This window comes from Parus major, chromosome 1A (genome assembly GCF_001522545.3).
Source record: "Parus major isolate Abel chromosome 1A, Parus_major1.1, whole genome shotgun sequence".
Taxonomy (NCBI): Eukaryota; Metazoa; Chordata; class Aves; order Passeriformes; family Paridae; genus Parus; species Parus major.
Window position 1 is genome coordinate 59,868,353 of NC_031773.1, and position 19,737 is coordinate 59,888,089.

At 46.5% G+C, this 19,737-nt stretch overlaps 1 protein-coding gene across 1 annotated transcript in view; it reads left to right on the forward strand.

The window, feature by feature from the left end:
* The first annotated feature begins 698 nt into the window (after positions 1-698).
* The window catches only part of PARVB (parvin beta), a 51,678-nt gene continuing 32,639 nt past the window's right edge, over positions 699-19,737 (forward strand). The window contains exon 1 of the mRNA XM_015627676.3: positions 699-1,557. Within this exon, the coding sequence (XP_015483162.1) occupies positions 1,443-1,557 (115 nt within the window). The 5' untranslated portion in view covers positions 699-1,442. The remainder of the gene's footprint in view (positions 1,558-19,737) is intronic.

Sequence of the window (19,737 nt, forward strand, 5' to 3'; positions counted from 1 at the left end):
AGTTTCAATGAAGTTCACAGAAGTCTGCGCTGCCATTCGAAAGAGTCTTTCCAGCCCAGTCATGTGTGCCCTCCACTTCCCTTCTGCTGGCACTTGTCCTTGGGTGACTTCATGCTCAGTCACACTGAAAAGCTTGGGCTGGGTCATTTTGTTTTTTGTTTGTTGGGTTAGGTTTTTCTTTTAGTTGTCAAAGTGACTGTAGAAAAGCAGCTGGAGGTGAGGGACAACTGGGTCTGGGTGACAGAGGGGATTAGCTTGGGATAAATCTCGAGTGAAACTGACTCAGGAAATGATCTCTGCTACATTCTGCTCTGGATGTGTCCTGCAGTGTTGCTTCTGTGTCAGGTCAAGCCTGCAAATCTGTCCCATATAAGCTGGGTGTGCAGCTCCTGAGCGAAGCTTGCTTGGTTTGAATGTGGTCCTTTGTTGGAGCAAGGGCTGCTGACAGGGAGGCTGCTCACAGGAGCACTGACAAAGGTTGTGCCTGCCTTTGGGGACCCAGCAGTCCCGTTAAAATCAGTGGGACCACTTCAGGGGCTTAAACAGGATCAGACCCTAACACTATAAACTCATCGGGACCTGTCTGTAACGTGTATTCCACAAGCCCCTTATCGTGCTCCCAGCTGCTGTGAAATGATAAGGAATAAGAAATTCCCCCTGTGGGAGCGTCGGTTTGGGGCGTTTCTGCACCCACACACCGTGCTGATGGCAGCAGCAGTGCGGGGAGTCCTGGGAGGTGGTGGCTTGGCAAACACAAAGCCTACGGCCCCCTTCTCGATCTTCCCACAAAGGAGATGTCAGACCTGACCGGCAACGTGCCAGGAGGAGAAGGCAGGCTGGTCTGACAGAAGAGGCGCGTAGGTGCAGAATTAAGAGGCACACCTGAATGAAGCCAGCAAGGAATTGCGGTGCCCTGACAAACAGCACATGCTGAGCGTTTGCCCCCAGTTGTGTCCAACTGTTGCAAAATGTGGAATATATAAAACTGTGCTTAAGAAAGGACGTCATTTCAAGTTGGACCTTCGTGTACTTTCAAGCCCAGCACCACTCTGGTCCGGCTGTGGTGGGACCGGGGGTGTTATTTTGCCGCAATGCTTTTTAGCCACTTTTCCTGGCACCCCACGTGGGTCCGGCGCACCATGTGCCCCGGAAGAGGGGCTCGCCCGCCTGGCCGCAGGTAATGCTCGGGTGGGCTCGGTGCCCGCCCCCGGGGGTGTCCGAGGCTCGTCCCGCCCCTGCCTCCCGCGGACTTCCCGGCCGTGGCAGGGCGCTGTGGCCGCGGCGGCTTCCAGCCCGCCCCCAGCGCTGCCAGCGCACATCGTGGGCTCGCCCCGCTCGGTCAGGCGAGTGATTCCCCGCTCCCGGACTCGGTTCGGCTCCGCGGGCCCCGCAGCCGCCGTGCGGGATCGGGCAGGGCCGGGCGGGCTCCCCCGGCAGAGCCGATGTCCGCCGCGCCCGTCCGGTCCCCGACGCTTCGGCCGCACAGGATGAAGAAAGAGGAGTCGTTCCTGGGCAAGCTCGGCGGGACCCTGGCCAGGAAGAAGAAAGCCAAGGAGGGTGAGTTCACCGGTGCGGAGGGAAGGAAGGAACGTATTCGGGGCCGGCGTGACTTGCGGCGGCTCCGACGTTCCGTCCCGCCCCACCCCGTCCCGTTCCTCCGCGGGAGCAGCAGCGGAGCCCCCGAACCGCGCTTTGTTTGGCGGCACCGCGGAGGGGCCGTGCCCGCCCTCAGCCCCCGAGAGCCACAACATGGCTGGACACGGGCGTGGGGGGAGACTGGCAGGGATGGGGGAATCTGGAGAGATGGGAGATGGATGGCAGCGATGGCGGGCGGCTGATAGCAGTGGGGGAAGGCTGGCAGCAATGGGAGGGACTGAAGTGATGGAGGGTGGGACATCAGCCCATGTCACATGTCTGGAAAAGTAAGTCCAGGACCCGTTTTGTGCTATAAAAGAAATTCCTAGTGAGCAACGAGACCGTGACTGTCGTTTTCATGTGGTCTGAGAGTCGAGGAAGTCACGAGGGAATGGTTAAGTCCGCCCGTGTTTCATTCCAGGTCCACTTCATCCATAAGCTTTATGTTGGGTGTAGGTACTGTGCCCGGATCCATCCATCCCATCCACCTCGCTCTGAAGGATTCCGCATGGGTGAATCCCCCACATACCCCAGGCTGTACGAGTCTGTCCACGTGGGATCTCACTGCTCCTGCAACCTGGGCAGGGAGGAAAGACCCTTCCCTTTGCTGCAGAGAGCCTGGAGAAACTCCCCAGCCTGAGCCCAGTGGACCAGCACCCACACTGGGGGGCTCAACCCCTGTTGCACAACCCGACATGGGGCCGCCGGCACAGATAGCAGCCTTACTGCTGTTGTAGAAAGGGAGGTGTCTCATTGCTAGACTTGATAAAGCTGACCCAGTCCCGAATGCTCAGTGTGCCCTTCCTCTGAATGCAGTGTCCTTTGAGGATGGTGTGCGTTGTTCTCTTCAGCTTCCCCAACTCACCAGTACTGGTTTCTGTGGAGAAGCCGCCCCTGAGTTATCCCCAGACTCCTGCTATCTGCCAACAGGAAATCTGTGTGTAGGGTAGGGATGTAATTCAAGTTTCAGCCTCCTTTCAGTTGGCTGTTGAGCATATTTTGCCCATATTGAGTCTATGAATTGCCAGCAACATTCAGGGGACAGTTTTTAATATTTAAAAACACAATGTTAGGCCTTGAGTCTGGTTCAAGGAAATTATTTCTCTTTCCTTCTGCTGCCTGTTCTGGTGTGGCTAACTGGCATTTCCTTTATTATCTATTTTTAATCAAGTTTCCCTGATGTCGTTCTATTGAGGAGCAGCAGAAGCTGTTGAGCCTTCCTGAAATGATCTCATTTGCTTCCAAAAGAATATGGTGGAAAAAACTCATCTCTGGCAGGGAGGCTGAGCACATGCTTTGAAAAAGTGCATGTCTAAGGTGGCTTCTAAGCTGAAACAGGTTGGCACCTTCCCTTCTTAGGCTTACAGCATCTCTAAGTGGTGATCTTGAGGTGAATACTTTCAGAAGGGGCCACCTGCTGGTTTTGCTGAGTTTGCCTGTGGTTTTACCTACTTGTGGGGCCACAAGGAGCCCTTGTGGTAACAGGAGGGCCTCTTTTAGTTGCTGTGCCTGGTACTTAGTGGGGACCCACATCAAAGCCTCACAGCTCCGCTGGTGTGGTGGGGAGGAAGCAAGGGGCAGCTTTTCATGAGAATATTCCTTCCAGTCTGAAATGCGACTGTCTGCAAGCCTGAGGAGCCACTGGTGGGTGTGATATTTCCCTGGTGCTTCAGGCACCTTTGTTATGAAGGGAAATGGCTTTTTTCCCTTTGTGGAGCAGCTCTGGGAGGCTGTCCCAGTCACAGCTGTGCAATGGGAGGGGGCCAAGAGGTAAGAGTTATGAGCTGGGGGGTCTGCACCAGGGGAGAGAGGCTGGAACATGGCTTGTGGTAGGGTCTGGAGAGCCCCAGGAGCAAATTTTAGGGCTAGAAACTAATTTTTTATTTTTTTTTTATGTGAGTGTGGAACAGAAGTAAACTGGAAGGTTGTCTGACTGGCATTCCTTGAAGGAGTTAGTAGGAGCAGATGTGGTCAGCTTTCCCCATGTGCTCAGCCCTTGGGAATTCCTGGCCTCCCTCCAGGTTTCTGCTGCGTTTGCCTGAGGGGACCAGCAGAGGTCAGAACAATCTTACCAAAGTAAATCCTGCCCTCCACGGCAAATGAGAATGCTGGCTGCTCATTTGCCACAGCCTGAAATCATCCTTGCCTCTTCTGCCTCCATCAGCACCAAAAGCTCCAGCCTGAGGGTTCTTTATACCTTCTGCTTGCTTTTCACCGCCTGTGTTTTTATTACAGCTGTCACTGTCTCAGCTGTGCTCATACAGCAACCTTTAATGGGGTCTGTGTGAGAGCTAAAATCCACTTACATCAATCCTTTTCCTTTTTGTGCACAACTTCTGAGCCACACAGCTCAAAGCTCCTTGTAACGATACTGAAAAAGTTTGGTTTTCATTTCTTTAATCACCGGTCATAAATAACCATGATGTGAGGCTGCATGATGTGAGCATCTATGTTTAAATTTATTTTTTTTTTCTAATTACTTCATAACTTGCTGCAATGTATTTTTGGAGAGGGTTTTTAGGCAGTCTTGACTCAAGAGAAAAAGCAGCTCATGGGGAAGCCGTTTTTACCCTGGTTTCCTATGGGAGGTTGGTGAGTGATCTCACTGTTTGTTTGGCTCCTCCCTTCCTTTTCCTTCCCAGGGATATTTTTAACTCCTAGTTTGGATAAAAATGTCCCAGGCAGAAATGTCTTGCTGATTATTAATGCCTGCAGGCTGTGTCAAAATGGGTGACCAGAGAGAACAGGAATACTTTAGTGAAGCTCTGCAGCAGGAAACAAGCAGATGAGCTCAACCCTACCATGCTAGTACTAGAGAGACCACAGGGGAGGGACTTGGCCAGAGAAAGGACAGGAAAGGCCATGGGACAGCATGGAGGGAGATGTGTGCTCCTAATCTTACAATCAGTCATGATGCACATCCTTAGAAAAGTGGCATGTGTCAGTTCCATTGCTCTGCTACTGCTTTGGTTTTTTTGATTATTTCCCTGTCCTCCATTTAGGCTATGTGGAAATCTTCAAATATCTATGTTTGCCTGATGTTACTGTTCCATGGCTCTACCTTGGCATATTTGAGGTTTACATTAGTTATTAGGACGAAATTTTTCACCATGAGTGTGCTGAGGCCCTGGCACATGTTCCCCCTAGCAGCTGTGGCTGCCCCATCCCTGGGCAGTGTCCAAGGCCATGTTGGATGGGGCTGTGAGCAGCCTGGGATAGTGAAAGGTGGGGATGGCAGGGAATGGGCTTTAAGGTCCCTTGCAACTCAGACCATGATTCTGTGATTTTGGTCTCTCAAGATGTCCCACCTGTTCAACAGTTCCAAAATCTGCTTTAAATACCTTAGAAAACTGTTGGCAGGGCCCATAGAGGATATATTTTTTAAGCCAGATGATTCCTTAGCTTCTTTTCATATTCTGTAAAAAATACAGTTTCAGATAATGCTGTATTTCAACTTAATCTGTGAAAGGAAATTGAAAAAATCTGCCCCTTCCTGTTTGTCAGAGTGATGTTGCTGTACTGAAATAAAGGAGGGGGTTTGCTGCAAGCTTCACTCCCAGCCTTCTTGCAAAGCTTGGTTTTTCTTTTCCTCATAACACACTGTGTGGAAGCAGGTGTTCGGCTAAATAGGCTTTCTATTATTGTATCTATGTATGTGTATAGCTGATATGGGGGAGTCAGTGAGAGAAACAAAACAATCAATTGCTTAGTGCTGTGTCCCTGTGACATGATCGAGGGTGGGCACAGGGGTAAGAAAGCTGCTCTGGAAAAGTGCCATTTATTTGTGCCTGATGAAATCAGTAGGAGAGGGGAGTGAGAGAGGACAGCACTGCAGAGGGCAGGATTACTGCAACAGGAGCTGAATAAGGGGGAAGTTTTCTGCATATCAAGGGAGGCTGAAGTGCTGTTCTTGGGATCTGTGCCTCAGTGTTACAGTGGGATGTCCTGATGGTGTCTCACCCCCTTCTTAATTTACTTCCCGTACTCACAGGATGTGGCAGTGAATTTTTAGGCAGATGGAGCAACAAATACAAAATTTGTGGAGTCTAATTCTCTTGTCCTGCTTCACACAAGTACGTTTGCTGCAGACTGAGAGGATGCTTGGCTGGAGAAGTGTGCCTGTGCGTTGTGGTGTGCTACTGCTGCTGAAATATCCCCACAGAAGATGAGTCCTGGTTAAGTAGAATTACTTTCTCTTTAAGAAAGGAATTTGCAGTTCCTTTCTGCAGTAGTAGTAGTAGTTATATTGAAGCTACATACTGTTCCAGATATGTGTGTATATATAGAAAGTCTGTGCAAACACATGCAGATTCATATTTCAACCTCAGTTTATTATCCTTTCTGATTTAAATACTGGTTTAAACAGACCTAAATTTTCAGTTGGAACCTGTGTAGCCTAATTGCTGTTTCTCCTGTAGGGCTCAGGCCTGACCAGGTCTGGTTGCAGTCTCAGTAGAGCAATGCTGGTTTGGGTTCTGTGTTCTATTCTGGCAAAAGCTGTACTGGGAGTACATTTTGTGTCAGTGTCTCAGCTGAAATAAGCTTTGCATGATCAAGAATCCTGCTTTTAACAGTATCATAATCCCCATGTATTCTTCCTGTAGCTGTACTTAGTCTAGGGTGGTTCACCCAGTACAGCTTTAGGCACAGTCTCTTGGTGAGACAAGAGAGTTTGGAATTACAGCTCCAAGTTTCTTCCAGACAGGATGCAGCAAGACACACGAAACAGCTCTGTAGCTGTTCAGTAATGTTCAAGGATTGCCTTACTTTCCTTTAAGGAAAATAGACGTTTAAAAGTAATTTTATTTCCAGAGTTGCAATCTTGAAAATAAGATTCATTGAAAAAATACTGTTAAGCTTCATCATAAAACCTTAGCAGGGTGATTATCAACACTTCCAGTTTTCCAAAGCCAGAATTCCAATCCTTTTTTCTATAAAGTCTCCCATATTTCAGAGCAGTTGTTCAAAGTTACCTACTTTAGTTTCTTCTAAAGAATTTATTAATTATGACAGCTGGAGAGAGACTTTTAGAAGGGGGCATCTGGCTGTGTCTGTTACAAGGAATGTGGGGAGTCTCTGCTGTGAGACTCTGATGTGTTGGAGAGCTGCACATGGACTTGATGGGAATGGGGGGAGCTGCAAAGCCACAACTCACAGAAAGTCTCTGCGAAGGAGGGACTCTTGATCTCACGGGTGAATCTGTGCAGGGACATCAGGCTGTCCTCTGCAGTGCATTACCATACATACATTACATACTGATGATTACTGTTTGTAAGAGTTGGGATATTTAGATAATTTTATTAATATACATGTATTCTACTGATTTGCACATCGGCAGTCCAGAAGAGAGATTATAGTTACTGATAACTGTGCTAAATACCTTTTTATGTACTTCAAGGACTGTTACAGGCCAGTGGATCTGAAAACAGATGGAGCTGATGGAGTTTTCCGATGCACTGCTCTGAGCTTTGGATTGTACTTTGATGTTAGGAGTTTTGGGAGATTAGCTGGCAAGTTTTTTCATTGCAAGTGTACGTCAGAACAACTTGCTGCTAAGGGATCCAGGCTTATGTGGTCTGAGGGAAACAGGGCAAGACAGAGTCTGCTGGTTGCAGGAACTGGTGTTTCAGCAGCCACAGCTTTGCTGTTCATCTGGAAGGAACTTTGGTGTGTGTACCTTGTGCACGCAAGTTTCGTGGTCACAGCTGAGGAGATTCAGGTTTGTAGCTGTGAAAGTCCAGTAGAACTGCTACTTTAGAGCTCCCCAAGTGGGATTTGGATGCCAAATTGCTGACAGCTTTCAAATGCAGCCAGTCAAGTGTACAAATCTCTCAGGCATCACTAGAAATCTCAGCCTGCAAGATTCCTGAGGTTGTCTCTGTCAGGGTTCCTGGAATATGATGTCCCATACTGACATGTTTCACAAGGAAAAGGACTTTTCTGCATCACCTGTAACATCATTGGTTTGTGATCCTTGTCAGTCCTGCAGTGCAGGGTGGGCTGTGTGTGCCTTCTCAACCCTGGACTCTTGTTCTCTTTTCAGCTCCAGCTCCTCTCAGTCATTTCAGGAGACCTGAGGGTCAGCAAGGAGGAAGGGAAATCGACCATGTCTCTGAAAGGCTCCTCCTTGTGCTGACCTCTGCTCATTAGAGCAATTTTGAGAACACCTCCAGATTCTTTGAACTAACAGAGTCTGGGTATTTTGTTAGAGAAGCCAACTACCTGAAGGTCATTGAGGTGGCTCCAGAGAATGATCTAACCTGTGCCAGTGTCAGGATGTGGCTGATGGCACAGGCTCTGTTCTGCTCAACTCTCACAATATCCATGTGCCTTACTCTGCACAGCCCTGAGCTGTTCCACATTGTGACCTTGGTAGTTGCTTATCCCCACCCTTGTACACCCTCTGCCTGCTCTCTGAGATGTGTTGTGGACGTGCACTGTCACTGATGAAGCTCAGCTTTTCTTCTCAGGGCACAGCCCAACCAACTGAGTTGTTTACTCTCACTTACAAGGGATGTGCCTCTGTGGCAGGTTTTTCCTGGGATCTGTATGATGTGTGTGGACTGGCCCTTGCTTTGCCTGGTGGAGGCCTTGTGCTGAGAAGAGGGCTAGGAGTGTCCAGAGGAGGCTACTAAGATGGTGCAGGGCCTTGAGGGGAAGCCGTATGAGGAGTAGTTGAGGGCACTGGTCTGTTCAGCTGGAGAAGACTGAGGTCAGAGCTCATCAGGGGCTGAAGCTCCTCCTTAAGGGCAGCTGAGGGGCAGATGGCCCCGATCTCTGCTCTGTGTGACCAGGGACAGGACCCAAGGAGCGGCTGGAGCTGTGTCAGGGGAGGGTTAGGATGGATATCAGGGAAAGGTTCTTTCCCCAGAGGGTGCTGGGGCACTGAACAGGCTCCTCAGGAAATGGTCACAGCCCCAAGGCTGCCAGAGCTCCAGGAACATTTGGACAACACTCTGAAGCACAGGATGGGATTGTTGGGGTGTGTGTGCAGGGCCAGAGTAAGACTTTGATGCTTTGTGGGTCCCTTCCAGCTCAAGATTTTCTGTGATTCTGTGGTGGCTGTAGCATACCTGTCTCTGGTGGGTGTCATAGGCTGCATCCGCTCTTCTGCCCTGCTGAGGAAGGTGTGAATTGTTGTGAGGAGGATGGAGGTGGAAGGGGATGATGGGGAGTGTGATCAGTGGGGCAGCACTGCTTATCAAGGGGTTCTGCCAGGCTACTTCAGGAGGATTTCCTGAACTTGGATGCTGGAGCTCTGCTCAGTACAGGCTGTTCAGTGGCTGTGGGCAGGGAGTCTAAACCAACAGCTGTGTGTGACCCTATTTGCCTTTGGGAGTGGACACAGCACTGATGGGAAGTGGGAACAGAAGCCTCTGTGTTGCACAGCTAATAGGCCAGTGGCCAAGTGATGTCTCCAGGATTACGCATATTGTACTCAGGTGTAGATTTCCTAATTTGTACTCTTCTGATGGCCAAGTAGAAAGCTCCAACCTGAAATTTGTGCTGTCTGTTGTGTATGTCTAGTTTGGCTGGAACAGGATGGTGAAAAACATGTGGTGTCAGCCTTTTGTAATTTGAATCCGGTGAAGTCCTGCTCTGAAAACCAGATGTGGAGAGAGAGCACACACCTGGCAGCATGTACTGGGGGCAGTAGGTCTTTGTGTTCTGGGCCCTTAAATTGCTGTCACTTCCTCTTGGAGGAGCAGTGGGACTCCTTATTACAAATCCTGTACACCGATTTGTTTCCTTTCACTCTGTGCAAACTCCTTTCTTTCCAGAGCCCTTAGGCTGAGTTGGGAGGCCATGGAATGAGATTCTGGTTTTGGCTTTTCTGGTGGTGAGTAAATTGGGAGTTCAGTTCTGCCTTTCAATGATTGTTTCTCCAGGTCAAAGAAGTTTCCTTTATAATCCCCAAGACCTGTCTGTCATTCAGATACAGACTTTTATAAAATTTTTTTCCAATGTATGCTGCATTTTGGTTATAAAACTAGCAAACTGTTTTGACTCCTGGAATTTCAGTTCCTTCTTTAGCACTTCTTTCATTGTGTGGTTGAATCATAATGAAATCCACTGAAAAAAGAAATAGTGTATTTTCCATTACAGCTGCCATATGGTCTTACTGCTAATTTTTAATTAGCTGTGGGATGATTGAATACACAGTTTACTTGGAGTAAGGAAGGAGACTGAGAACTGGATGAAGAGATGTCTGTATAGAGGCATGGTGTTGTGTCTTTTTTAGTGTCTTTAAATAGAAGAATGTGTAATCCTCAGAAAGTGTTGTTCCTCTAGGTCTGTTTGGCAGATGCATGCATTTGTGCCATTAAACAGATGCAGACACTTCTGTCACTTTGAAATAGAATAGTGTTGTTTACTCTTCGCCTTGCCTAGTCCAGCAGATGGATCTGGAGGCTTTGCAGAATTGACAGGATTTTCTTCAAAAATGATAGGAAAAAGTAACTACTTGCACTTTCCACTTACCATTCTCTTACAGGAGAAGGGTTATGAAATTGTGCTTCAGGATTGTTGTTAGCCTTCTTCCCTGTGTATGGCTCCCAGTATTGTTACAGTGAGCTGGTTCCAATGGAAATTCAGGTAACATTACAGAATTTGGTCTGACAGGAATCTTGATGCTCTACTTAGAATTCTGGAATTGCAAAAGTAGATGATTGAGTCTGCTTGTTCCCCAAGTCCATCCCTAAATCATGTCCCCAAGTGCCATGTATATGAGTCTTGTGGGTACCTCCAGCAATGATGACCCCAGCTCTTCCCTGGGGAGTGTGTTCCAGTGCTTGACAGCTCTTTCAGTGAAGATGTTTTTCCTTATATCCAAGCTGAACCTCCTCTGGCACAACCTGAGGCCATTTCTTCTTTGTTTCATTATTTGTTCCCTGGGAACAGAGCCTGGCTGCCCACCTGGCTGTCCCCTCCTGTCAGGGAGTTGTGAAGGACCAGAAGGATCCCCCTGAGCCTCCTTTTCTCCAGACTGAGCCCTCCTCAGCTGCTCCTGGTGCTCAAGATCCTTCCCCAGCTCCTTTCCCTTCTCTGGACACACTCAATGTCTTTTCTTCCAAGAAGTCCCAAAACTGATTCCAGTATTTGTTCTGCTCCCTGTCCCTGTTTTCCAGCTCAGGGGCTGGGTACAAGGAGAACAACTAGCCTGACTGTTAAAGAGTGAGGCAGGGAAGGCATTAAGTACCTCTGCCATTTCCTTAAGCTTTTTTCATTTTGTGTCCCCATTGCGTCCAATAAAAAGTGGAGATTTTCCTTAGCACTGCTTTTGCCACAGATGCATTTTAGAAACATTTTTTATTGTCCTTTATAGCAGGAACCAGACTAAGTTCTTGTTGGGTTTTGACCCCCTTAATTTTCTCCCTGCATAATTTTATGCCATCCTTGTAGTCCTCCTAAGTTGCTTGCCCTCCTTCCAAGGTGATAAACTTTTTTCCTGAAGAATGCCCAGCCTTCCTGGACCCCTTTCCCCTTCAGAGCTGCCTCCTAAGAGACTCTATTCCCCTTTGAGACAGATGTATCCCATCTGTCACCACCAGGCTTTGTGTCATGCAGATTGATCTGTGATCAAAAAAATCCAAAATTTCAGACCCTAACCAGACTTGGAGTCAGGTATTGATCTACTGGCTCTTCCTGCTACTTCCGTCATTGTTCTCTGCAACTGGAAGGATAGGTAATTACATACACTTGTGTAATGGAGCCCTATCATTGGGAAACTGGATTTTAATTGCATCCAGGGTATCATGCTGCAAAATGGCCCTGCCATGCCAGGAGCAAACAAGATGTGCTGGCGGTAAAGCAGGTTGGGTTTTATTTATGCATGTGGAAGAGAAGAAGCAGTCGTGCCTGGCTTAGGCATTAACCTAATGCAGCACCAGTCCAGCTTCAACCTAAATTTTTTAGGTCCTTCCAAGGGAGGTTTCTCCGATTGTATTCTCTTAGTTTCTGAGTTTCACTCTGAGTTTTTTGAGGGTCTCTTGTCAGGGAAAGAGACAGATGGTAACAGGAAGATGAAGGGTCCTGGCCCTAGTGCCCATCCTGCTGCATGGTTGAGGGAGAAAGTTATATATTTGTTTCCATGTTTCCATATGGTAAAAGAAATTGTAACTTTGAGTGAGGGACTTTCTTCCGGTGAATGGCATTAAGTATAGGTGCCATGCTACCCAGAATCTCAGTGGAAGGCGTCCTCAGTGGAGTACTTCATTTGTTGTTGATCCAGTGGTTGGTACGAGGTTTCTCCAAGGCTGCAGACGCAATTTGAAACTGTCTGAGCTGGGGAATTTCACTCTTGTGCTGAAAGCACAGGAGGTGGGCACTATTGTTTTAGGGGGCTTGGTTGATTTAGCATGTTGCAACATAGCTGGCCAGATGATTCTCTTTGGGGAATGTGAAAGATTCCATATCCATTGCAATCATGGACAGACTAAGAACACATGCAAGAAGAGGAAGGAAAACATCCTTCTGGCTACCCCTGTGTTGCATGAGCTCTTTGTCTTACATCTTGGGATGTGTTCTGTTCCCTGGTTTGGGACTGACCTGTAACTGAGCTTGAAAGTCTTTAAGATGTCTAGCACCACAGAGACATCACCTTTTCTTGCTTACAGGACCTGACATTTCCAGTGCAAAGGCTTTGAAAAGTACCACAGAAAGCTGGAATTGCAAATCCTGTGCAAATCCTTTAGTGTGCTGACTAAGTAAATGAACAAAAACAGGGGCAGGTCTTTTTGATACTTGGTGAAATGTGATGTTTTCTTGTGCTTTGGACTTGTTTTGATTTTATTCTTTGGCTGGCGCTCGTTTTGTGATTGCATTTATATATATATATATACACACACATATATATATCTATCCCTTGAGGGCTGTGCTTGGGAGACTGGACTGGAAAGGCTATTGATTGGCTCCACTGTTCTACATAGTTTTCAACAGCTCCATTGGGAAATGCTGGGGCTATTTCTTACTTAAACCTAGCAGAGTTAAACATCTAATTGCTTTTATGGCAGCCGCTATCTCTACTGTACCTTCCCTTCATGGAGTGGCTTTTATCTGGCTGTAGGCTCTGAGTTCCAGGCTTTTACTGTGAGGTCTGTGGTACTTTTTCTGAAGTGCTTGTCTTGACAGGCTTCTCTGGTGCTCAAAGAAACAAGTTAAATAATTTCTCCCATATGACGTGTTTGGAAGCCACTGAGGAAACTCCCTTGTATTTTGTAGTATTTCCTTACACGGATCTTTCATCTCAGTTTTAATACGCTGCTTTACTGCCCTGAGTGCAGGCAGAACTTGGGAAAGGTGAAGTTGGGCATGAGCATCCTCGGGATATGGTACACTGAAAACTGTGTGTTGAGTGTTTAGGGTAAAGCTTCTAGTTTGGAGCATGGCCTGTCCCTCCACTGGTCCTCTGGTATTTACTAGCAAACTCTCAGTGTGTGTTGCAAGTAGAATTGCTGCATGTAAGTGTTTTTCAGGGTTTTTCTTGTCTCTCTGGGTGACATTTGGGAAACTGCAGCAATGAGGCATGTGCAATTTTTGTGGTCTGCAGAACCATTTATCTTGGCCTGTTCTTCCTGTAGAGTCATGTTGCATGAGCAAAATAGTTGCTTTTTTGGAAGTGCAAGTCATATGTGTAGCCTCCTTTCCATTCCCCTGAAATTTGGCTGTTGAGCTCTGTCCTGTCAGAGGTGGAAGACGGAGCCTTGCTGCTGCTCACCTGCCATCAGCGCCTTCAGAAGTGAGTCTGATGCTTTGTACTTCTCTTGACATGTCCAGAAGAAGAAGCAGCATAAAATATTCTCATATTTGCACAGTAGATTACTTTTGGTGGTGGTGGTGACTGTTTTCATCCCTCTCTGCAAAGCATATGGGGAGAGCAGGATATGGGGAGAGGTGAGACTGGCCTGGCAGATAACTTAAGTGGGGTTCATTCATGTACCTACCTACAAATGAAGTGTCAAACAATGTGGAGGAGATGAAAGGAAGTTGGTGGAGGAATGAAAAGCTGGTCACTTGTAAAATTTGTTAGCCTGAGATGCAGTAGTGACTTTTTTGAAGCCGAGTGTTCTGTTTGATAAAGTTTGCAGGGTTAGATGTGTATGTGGGATCCAGAGGTAGAGCTTGTAGGAGGCTGTAACTGAAGTGCTGTTTTCTCCCATATTCCTTCATGGTGCAGAAGACAAGAGTGGATTGAATGGGTTGGGTGTCTCTCTTCCAGAGTAACGCTGTTAGCTTTGCTTCTGGCAGCTTCTGTTGTTTCTCCCTTGGTGGTTTGCTTTCACTGGACCCATTAAATATGGGTACCTTAAGCAGTGAGTTGGTTCCGGTTTCTGGATTTGCTTTTGGCTAAAAGAGCCTTGTTGGTGCTTGGCATCTTATGGAAATCAACCTGCTTCATTTGTGATCTTGGGCTGGGATCCTAGACATGAAGGTGTTGTTCCTTTAGCTGCGTGGTTGTAAGAGGACACCAAAGCCTGAGGGAGCACTAAGGACTTCCTAGGAGAACACAGCATTTCATGGAGAATGGATAGCAGTAAATTAAAAGTGCCTTGACAGTTTTCTATTGGGACTGGACACTAGCCCAAAATCTCCTTCAGTCCTTTCCTTTTCTTACCAGACCTTGTCTTTCCTTGTGCTCTCATACATCAGATTTGATTCCACATTACCCTTTCTGTTGAAAATTGTTCTGGTGCTCATGCAGTGTCCTTAGGAGAACATAACCCTCCACCATTTCTTCATGGGGAGAAATGACCCTTTCTTTGTTGAGAGGGAATTATACCTGGGGGCGGCTGAAAGAGTACATTTTCCCATTTTCAAGTAGAACTTGTGTGCAGGGGGAGGAGTATAGCTTTCCCTGGCCGCTTTTAGGGTTCTCTTAAGCTTCAGTTCTTGTCTGGCTTTTCCCAGTCAAAAAACTTTGGGATTGAAGCATATTCAGGACAAAGCAAATGAATGTCCTAGAGTGTAGAAGCTATCTGTTCTGTATCCTTGAGGGTATCCACCTATTATCTTTTTTAAGTGTAACTTTACAAATACTTTAAAACACCATTCTTGTCCACAATAGTATTTCTGCTGTATGGGGGTGGAGTTGGTTGTGGTTGTTTGTTTGTTTGTTTGTTTTTGTTTGTTTGTTTTTGTTTTGTTTTTTTTTTCTGGTGGTGAATTTTTGTTTGTTTTTTGTTGTTGTTTCTGGGAGGGTTTTTTTGGTTTTCGGGGGGGGGAGTTGTGCTGTTTTATTTTATTTAAGGTTTTTTGGTTGGCTCTTTTAATTAATTTTGCCCAGCATTAATGTTTGTGTGTCTACACAGTCAAAATTAACTTTATATTTTTTTTCCGTTTCTTATCTGGCTAGTTTTCTGACACACAGTTTCCTCACTCTGTGACATAATGTGGCTTCTGGAACAGTAATGCCTGCAAAAGGAAGGGGTGAGTTGGCAGGTCGGGCTCAAGATGAAGTCTGAATGCCTCTTTGCCATAATGGATCCCTCTGCCTGATGAAGACAGCGACATAACACCAGCAAAAAAATGGAAATCCTCTTTTCACAGACACCTGTCCAAGCAGCTCCCTAGAAAGATGAGAACATTCTTATTTGTGAAAATATGAAAAAAGTATTTCACTCTCGCAATAAAAACCAACGAAGCCCAAACTTCTTACAAACATTTCCAACTGGCTCAAGTGTTGAATATGCTTTTACTATGCTAGATACATATTTTACCTTTGGCAAAAATAAAGGGGAAATCTTTGTTCTGGCAGTCACAGAGTACAACACTTACCTGTGCAAATTTTAACACATCCATTTAAGCAGGTGTGGCCTGATCTTTGTAACTAAACCAAAAGCATTTTTACAGCCCTTTCCTAGGAGTTGCCTTAGGCTTTGCTTTTGCATTTTCTTTTTACACCTTTTCATTTCTTTATGTACCAGAGTCTGGCCATTGCAAGTGCCTTGCCTCCTGAGGCATATAAATAATTAGCTTTATTACCACAGTTCTGCTTTGAATGCAGTCCCTCGATACAGTGCCTTTATATGGATTTGGTCAAGTCTTTGCCTTTGATCAGCCTGGGATTATTAATTCTCTTTTATAGTTAATGACTGGTTTGTCTTTCTCCCACAGCCTCTGGGAAAAGATCTTGGGGCCTTTTGTAAAAGTGCAGTGATCAGTAATCTGAGCTGTCTCTAGAAAAGAGGGCAGTGTAGCAGCATGTTTGGGCCTGGTTCTTCAGTTTATCAGTTTTTTGTAGAAAATGTGAGATTTAGCAAAACTGCCTTTTCTTAAATGGGCCTAGAAAGCTTGTGGTTTTGAAGACAACATTTCGTCAGATGGAAATTTAGTTGTAGGCAGTGTGTTAGCCTGTCATAGGCAGAGGAGCAAGTTAAGACACTGCAGAGTCTTCAGGGACTTGTTGCCTTCGGGTCTGACCTCTCCCATGGAAAGCAGGAGCTCCAGCTGATACCTGATCTTTTATGCAAAGGTTTGCTGCTTAACCAGGGCATAACCTGTATCCATGTTCTTCTCTGAGATGTGAGTGGATGAATGTGTCACTGCTCTGAAAGGGCTAGGAATGCTCTTGAATATGGGCTTTCTATTCTGCACGTGGTGATCTAGACTATAAGGATATGAATGCAGGCAGGTCAGTTGCTGTCTGAAAAAGTGCATCTGGTCACAGTTTTGTCTCTGGTGAGAAGGAAACTTGGGAAGCAGTAAGAATTTGGGGGCAGGAAGGGAGCTTCCCATGCAGTTGGAGTTACCTGGGCATTGCACGTTTGCTGTCTGTGCGCTGCTCCCACCAGAGAGGAGGACAAAGTTACCTGAAAGGATCATCTGCAGTGGAGCCAAGGACATCAAAGCAGCCTGATAGCTTCCAAAGCTAGCATTGAATCATGAGACGGAAGCGCATCATGTAAAAGTTGTGGTTAGGCAGCATTACTGAGCCAGCTGGGCTGAATGGGATGAATGCAAAGGAAAGCACAGAAACCCTGGGATCAGTGTCACAACAGCTGCTGCAGGGTGGGATTCAGCCTTGCAGTCAGAAATAACCAGAGCTAAAATTAAGTAGCATTTTCCATCTGTGTTTGTAAGATGCAGAGGCTTACGGTCAGTTTTTAATAACAAGGCTGTGAATGGCAAAGATTGAAGTGACCTGTTCTGTTGCTGATACCTTTTTAAATTACACTAAAATTAAGAGTGAAGGTAGAAAGCTGTTGATATCAGTTGACTCTTCCTTTTAAAAAGGAGAAAGCTGGGGACATCTTTTTATAGTGCTCCTGCTGATCTTAAAGGCCGTCTCCTGGCTTTTGAGAAATCCTTGACAGCTCTGGTGGCACTCCCAAGTTTCTGTAGCTAATTGCTTGTTCTGTGTGCAGTTTGCCTGTAATCCCATGTCTGAGACAGCATGCCTGGCTTACAGATGTAGTGCTGTATTCCGCGTGTGTGTGATCTGCTTGTTCTATTAATTTGTTTCAAAGGCCAGCACAGCTTCCAATATGACTTAATCATGTTGACTGCTGGCACTGCCAGGATATTGTCAAAATATTGCAGAGCTGCCAAGAACCCTTGCTGCTTTCTTGGAGACTGGTAGAATCTTTTACATGTGAATTTGAATTTCTAGTTTAGGGGAAAACATAGGGTTTTTGCTGAAAGCCAGCCTGGACTAAGCCATTCTCCTTCATGGCATGTTGTCAACGTCCTACCCCTTCCTTCTTTCCCCTGCTGCAGGTTTGCTGTGACTGGTGTCTGAAATGCAATCTGAGGCTTTAGTGAAAGGTGTTTTACAACCAGCATTGGGTAGGGAGCAAAAGACCAGTGCCATTACCACAGGGGAAGCTGTTCTATGTCGGCAAGGGAAGGGGAAAAGGAGTCCTGTGACTGGGCAGGCAAGGAGCAGTAATACCTCATGTGAGACCTATCATGACTATAACTTGTCGTGCAAGCACAGCTCTGCTCTGCCAGTCAATGCCTCTTACATGGACATTTCTGGTAAACCTCACAGCAAAGCTGCTGCTGCCAGTATGAGGAAGCTGGCTCTTGCTAATCTGTTAATATCCATAATCTTCTACAGTACCTTTGAGTTTACAAAAGCACAGGCTGAAAGCCATTCTTTGTTGTAAATTTGCATTAAAATACCTGTTGGATTCTCAGAAATGTACCTGTTGCTCCATCCTGATTATTAACTGCTTCCACTTGCTCCTTTGTGGGCTCCCTTTTCTTTCCAGCATTGTGGCTCTGTTTCCTGTTCCTGCTTCTCTTTCTTTGCTCAGCAGTATAAGTGAATAGTGGGAGCAGTGAGCAGGGAGAAAGTCCTCAGCATTGTTCCAGTGCAGCATGAAAGGAGTGCTGCAGGTGTAGGCAATGCCCTGGAAAGTTCACATTCCTAAGTGCAGGTGCCTGTCTGCATGCTGCCTCTGTGAACCCGTGTGTCCCTTGGGGCAAGCTGTGGAAACCCAGCTGTGCCTTCACCAAGAGGTGCAGGTAACTTTCTTGGGAAGCACAGAAAACCCCGTCCCTAAGGTGCCTGCCCTTAGGCAGCCAGGGTAGGCCAAGTCAGGCACTAGGCTCTCTTGGGATGGGGAGGAATTCCTGGCTGGGAGCATGGCCAAGTGCTGTGTCCTCCCTCCTGGCCCCCATCCCCGGCAGCTGGGAGCTGACCTTAGTGCCTGCTACTGTGTCACCAGGCCCAAATTAGGGGGGTTTGGCAGTCTGGAGGTGGCAGTGCCTTATCCAGTTGCTGCCACTCTGTCAGTATTCAGACACCCCATGGGCTTTGTCTGTGACCTGTCCTTGCTGCTGGGGCCAGGATGGCCGGACTGCTATGTAGGAGGCGCAAAAAAGGAGGTAGGAAACAGTTCCTTTGTGAAAGGAATCTCTTCATAAGGACCTGGTGTGCTGGTCTCTTCCTGGGAAGCAGCTTCAGGAAGCTTTTTGCTGGCAGAGCCTTGCTTTGCTGGTAGAGGTAGGAGAGGATGTTTTGGTCCCCTGGGATCTCACACATCTACACGTGGTCTGAAGATGAGCATGACGGTTTTATGTGTCTCTTCATGTCATGAGGGATGGGGGCTTAATACACAAATTTGCATTAATGTTTTTTTCCATTCTAGTAAATTGCTCAGAAACAAGGTATTTTTGTTAGGAAGGGGAGAGAAAATTTTTGTATTAAAATAAAAGAGTAAGTGCATCACCTTATTTGGACTTTTGGGAATAAATCTAGTTTGGCTGCATTTTGAAGTATTCTGGCTTGAAGTGTTTACATAATTTTTTTCATATACATACACTGTATGCATTGTATGGCCATGCATTCACGTCTGAAGGAACTTAGCAGCTCTCCTCTGCATTTGCAGAGCACTGGGAACAGTGATGCCCTGAACTTACTGAACACTTGACATTCCCAGAATGTCAGCACTGCTGTGATAATGAAGAGTGCTACACATAGAAATAAGGCTGGTAGTTCCTATATAAGTCTGACTTACTTGAAGTTTGGGCATTTATAGTCCTAGCAGGGTTTTAAAAATCAAGCTTCAGTTTCCAGATGAATTGTCATGTGCCTCCTGGCAGCATCACAGTGTCGGAGCTGTTGGGGTGAGAAAGCTCTACTTAGGAGCAATGCAAAGAGGGCTGGATAAGGCACATTGTTAGAGCTGGTTTGATCTGTTGTATGAAGCCTTCTTGCTCCCTGACATTTTTGTGTGGACTTTTTCAAGAAAATGAGAAGGAATGCTGAAAAGGGGAACTTAAGAATTTCTTTATCAGCATCTTTATTCAGAAGGTTAAATCTCAGCCTGAAGACGTTGTGTTTTGTTTGCAGGCAGGAACCATCAGGTGTCAAAATATGAGACTGAGGTTTGTTGCTTGCACTCCGTAATGAGGATTTTAGTCGTGATCAGCATCATACTGTGAACCAGAATTAATTAACCTCTTGGGACCGCAATTAAGAAACGTGAGAACTTGTTTTAAGCGCCTTTTCAATTTTTTGTTTCAATTTTTTGTGAGGGAAGCAGTGAGGATTGCTTCTTCCCTGTCCTCCACTGTGGCAGTGAGATCTCTGGCTTTTCCTCTTCTATGAGGCAGGAAAATGGCAAGTCCTGATGCAGAATTTTGTAACCTTCACAG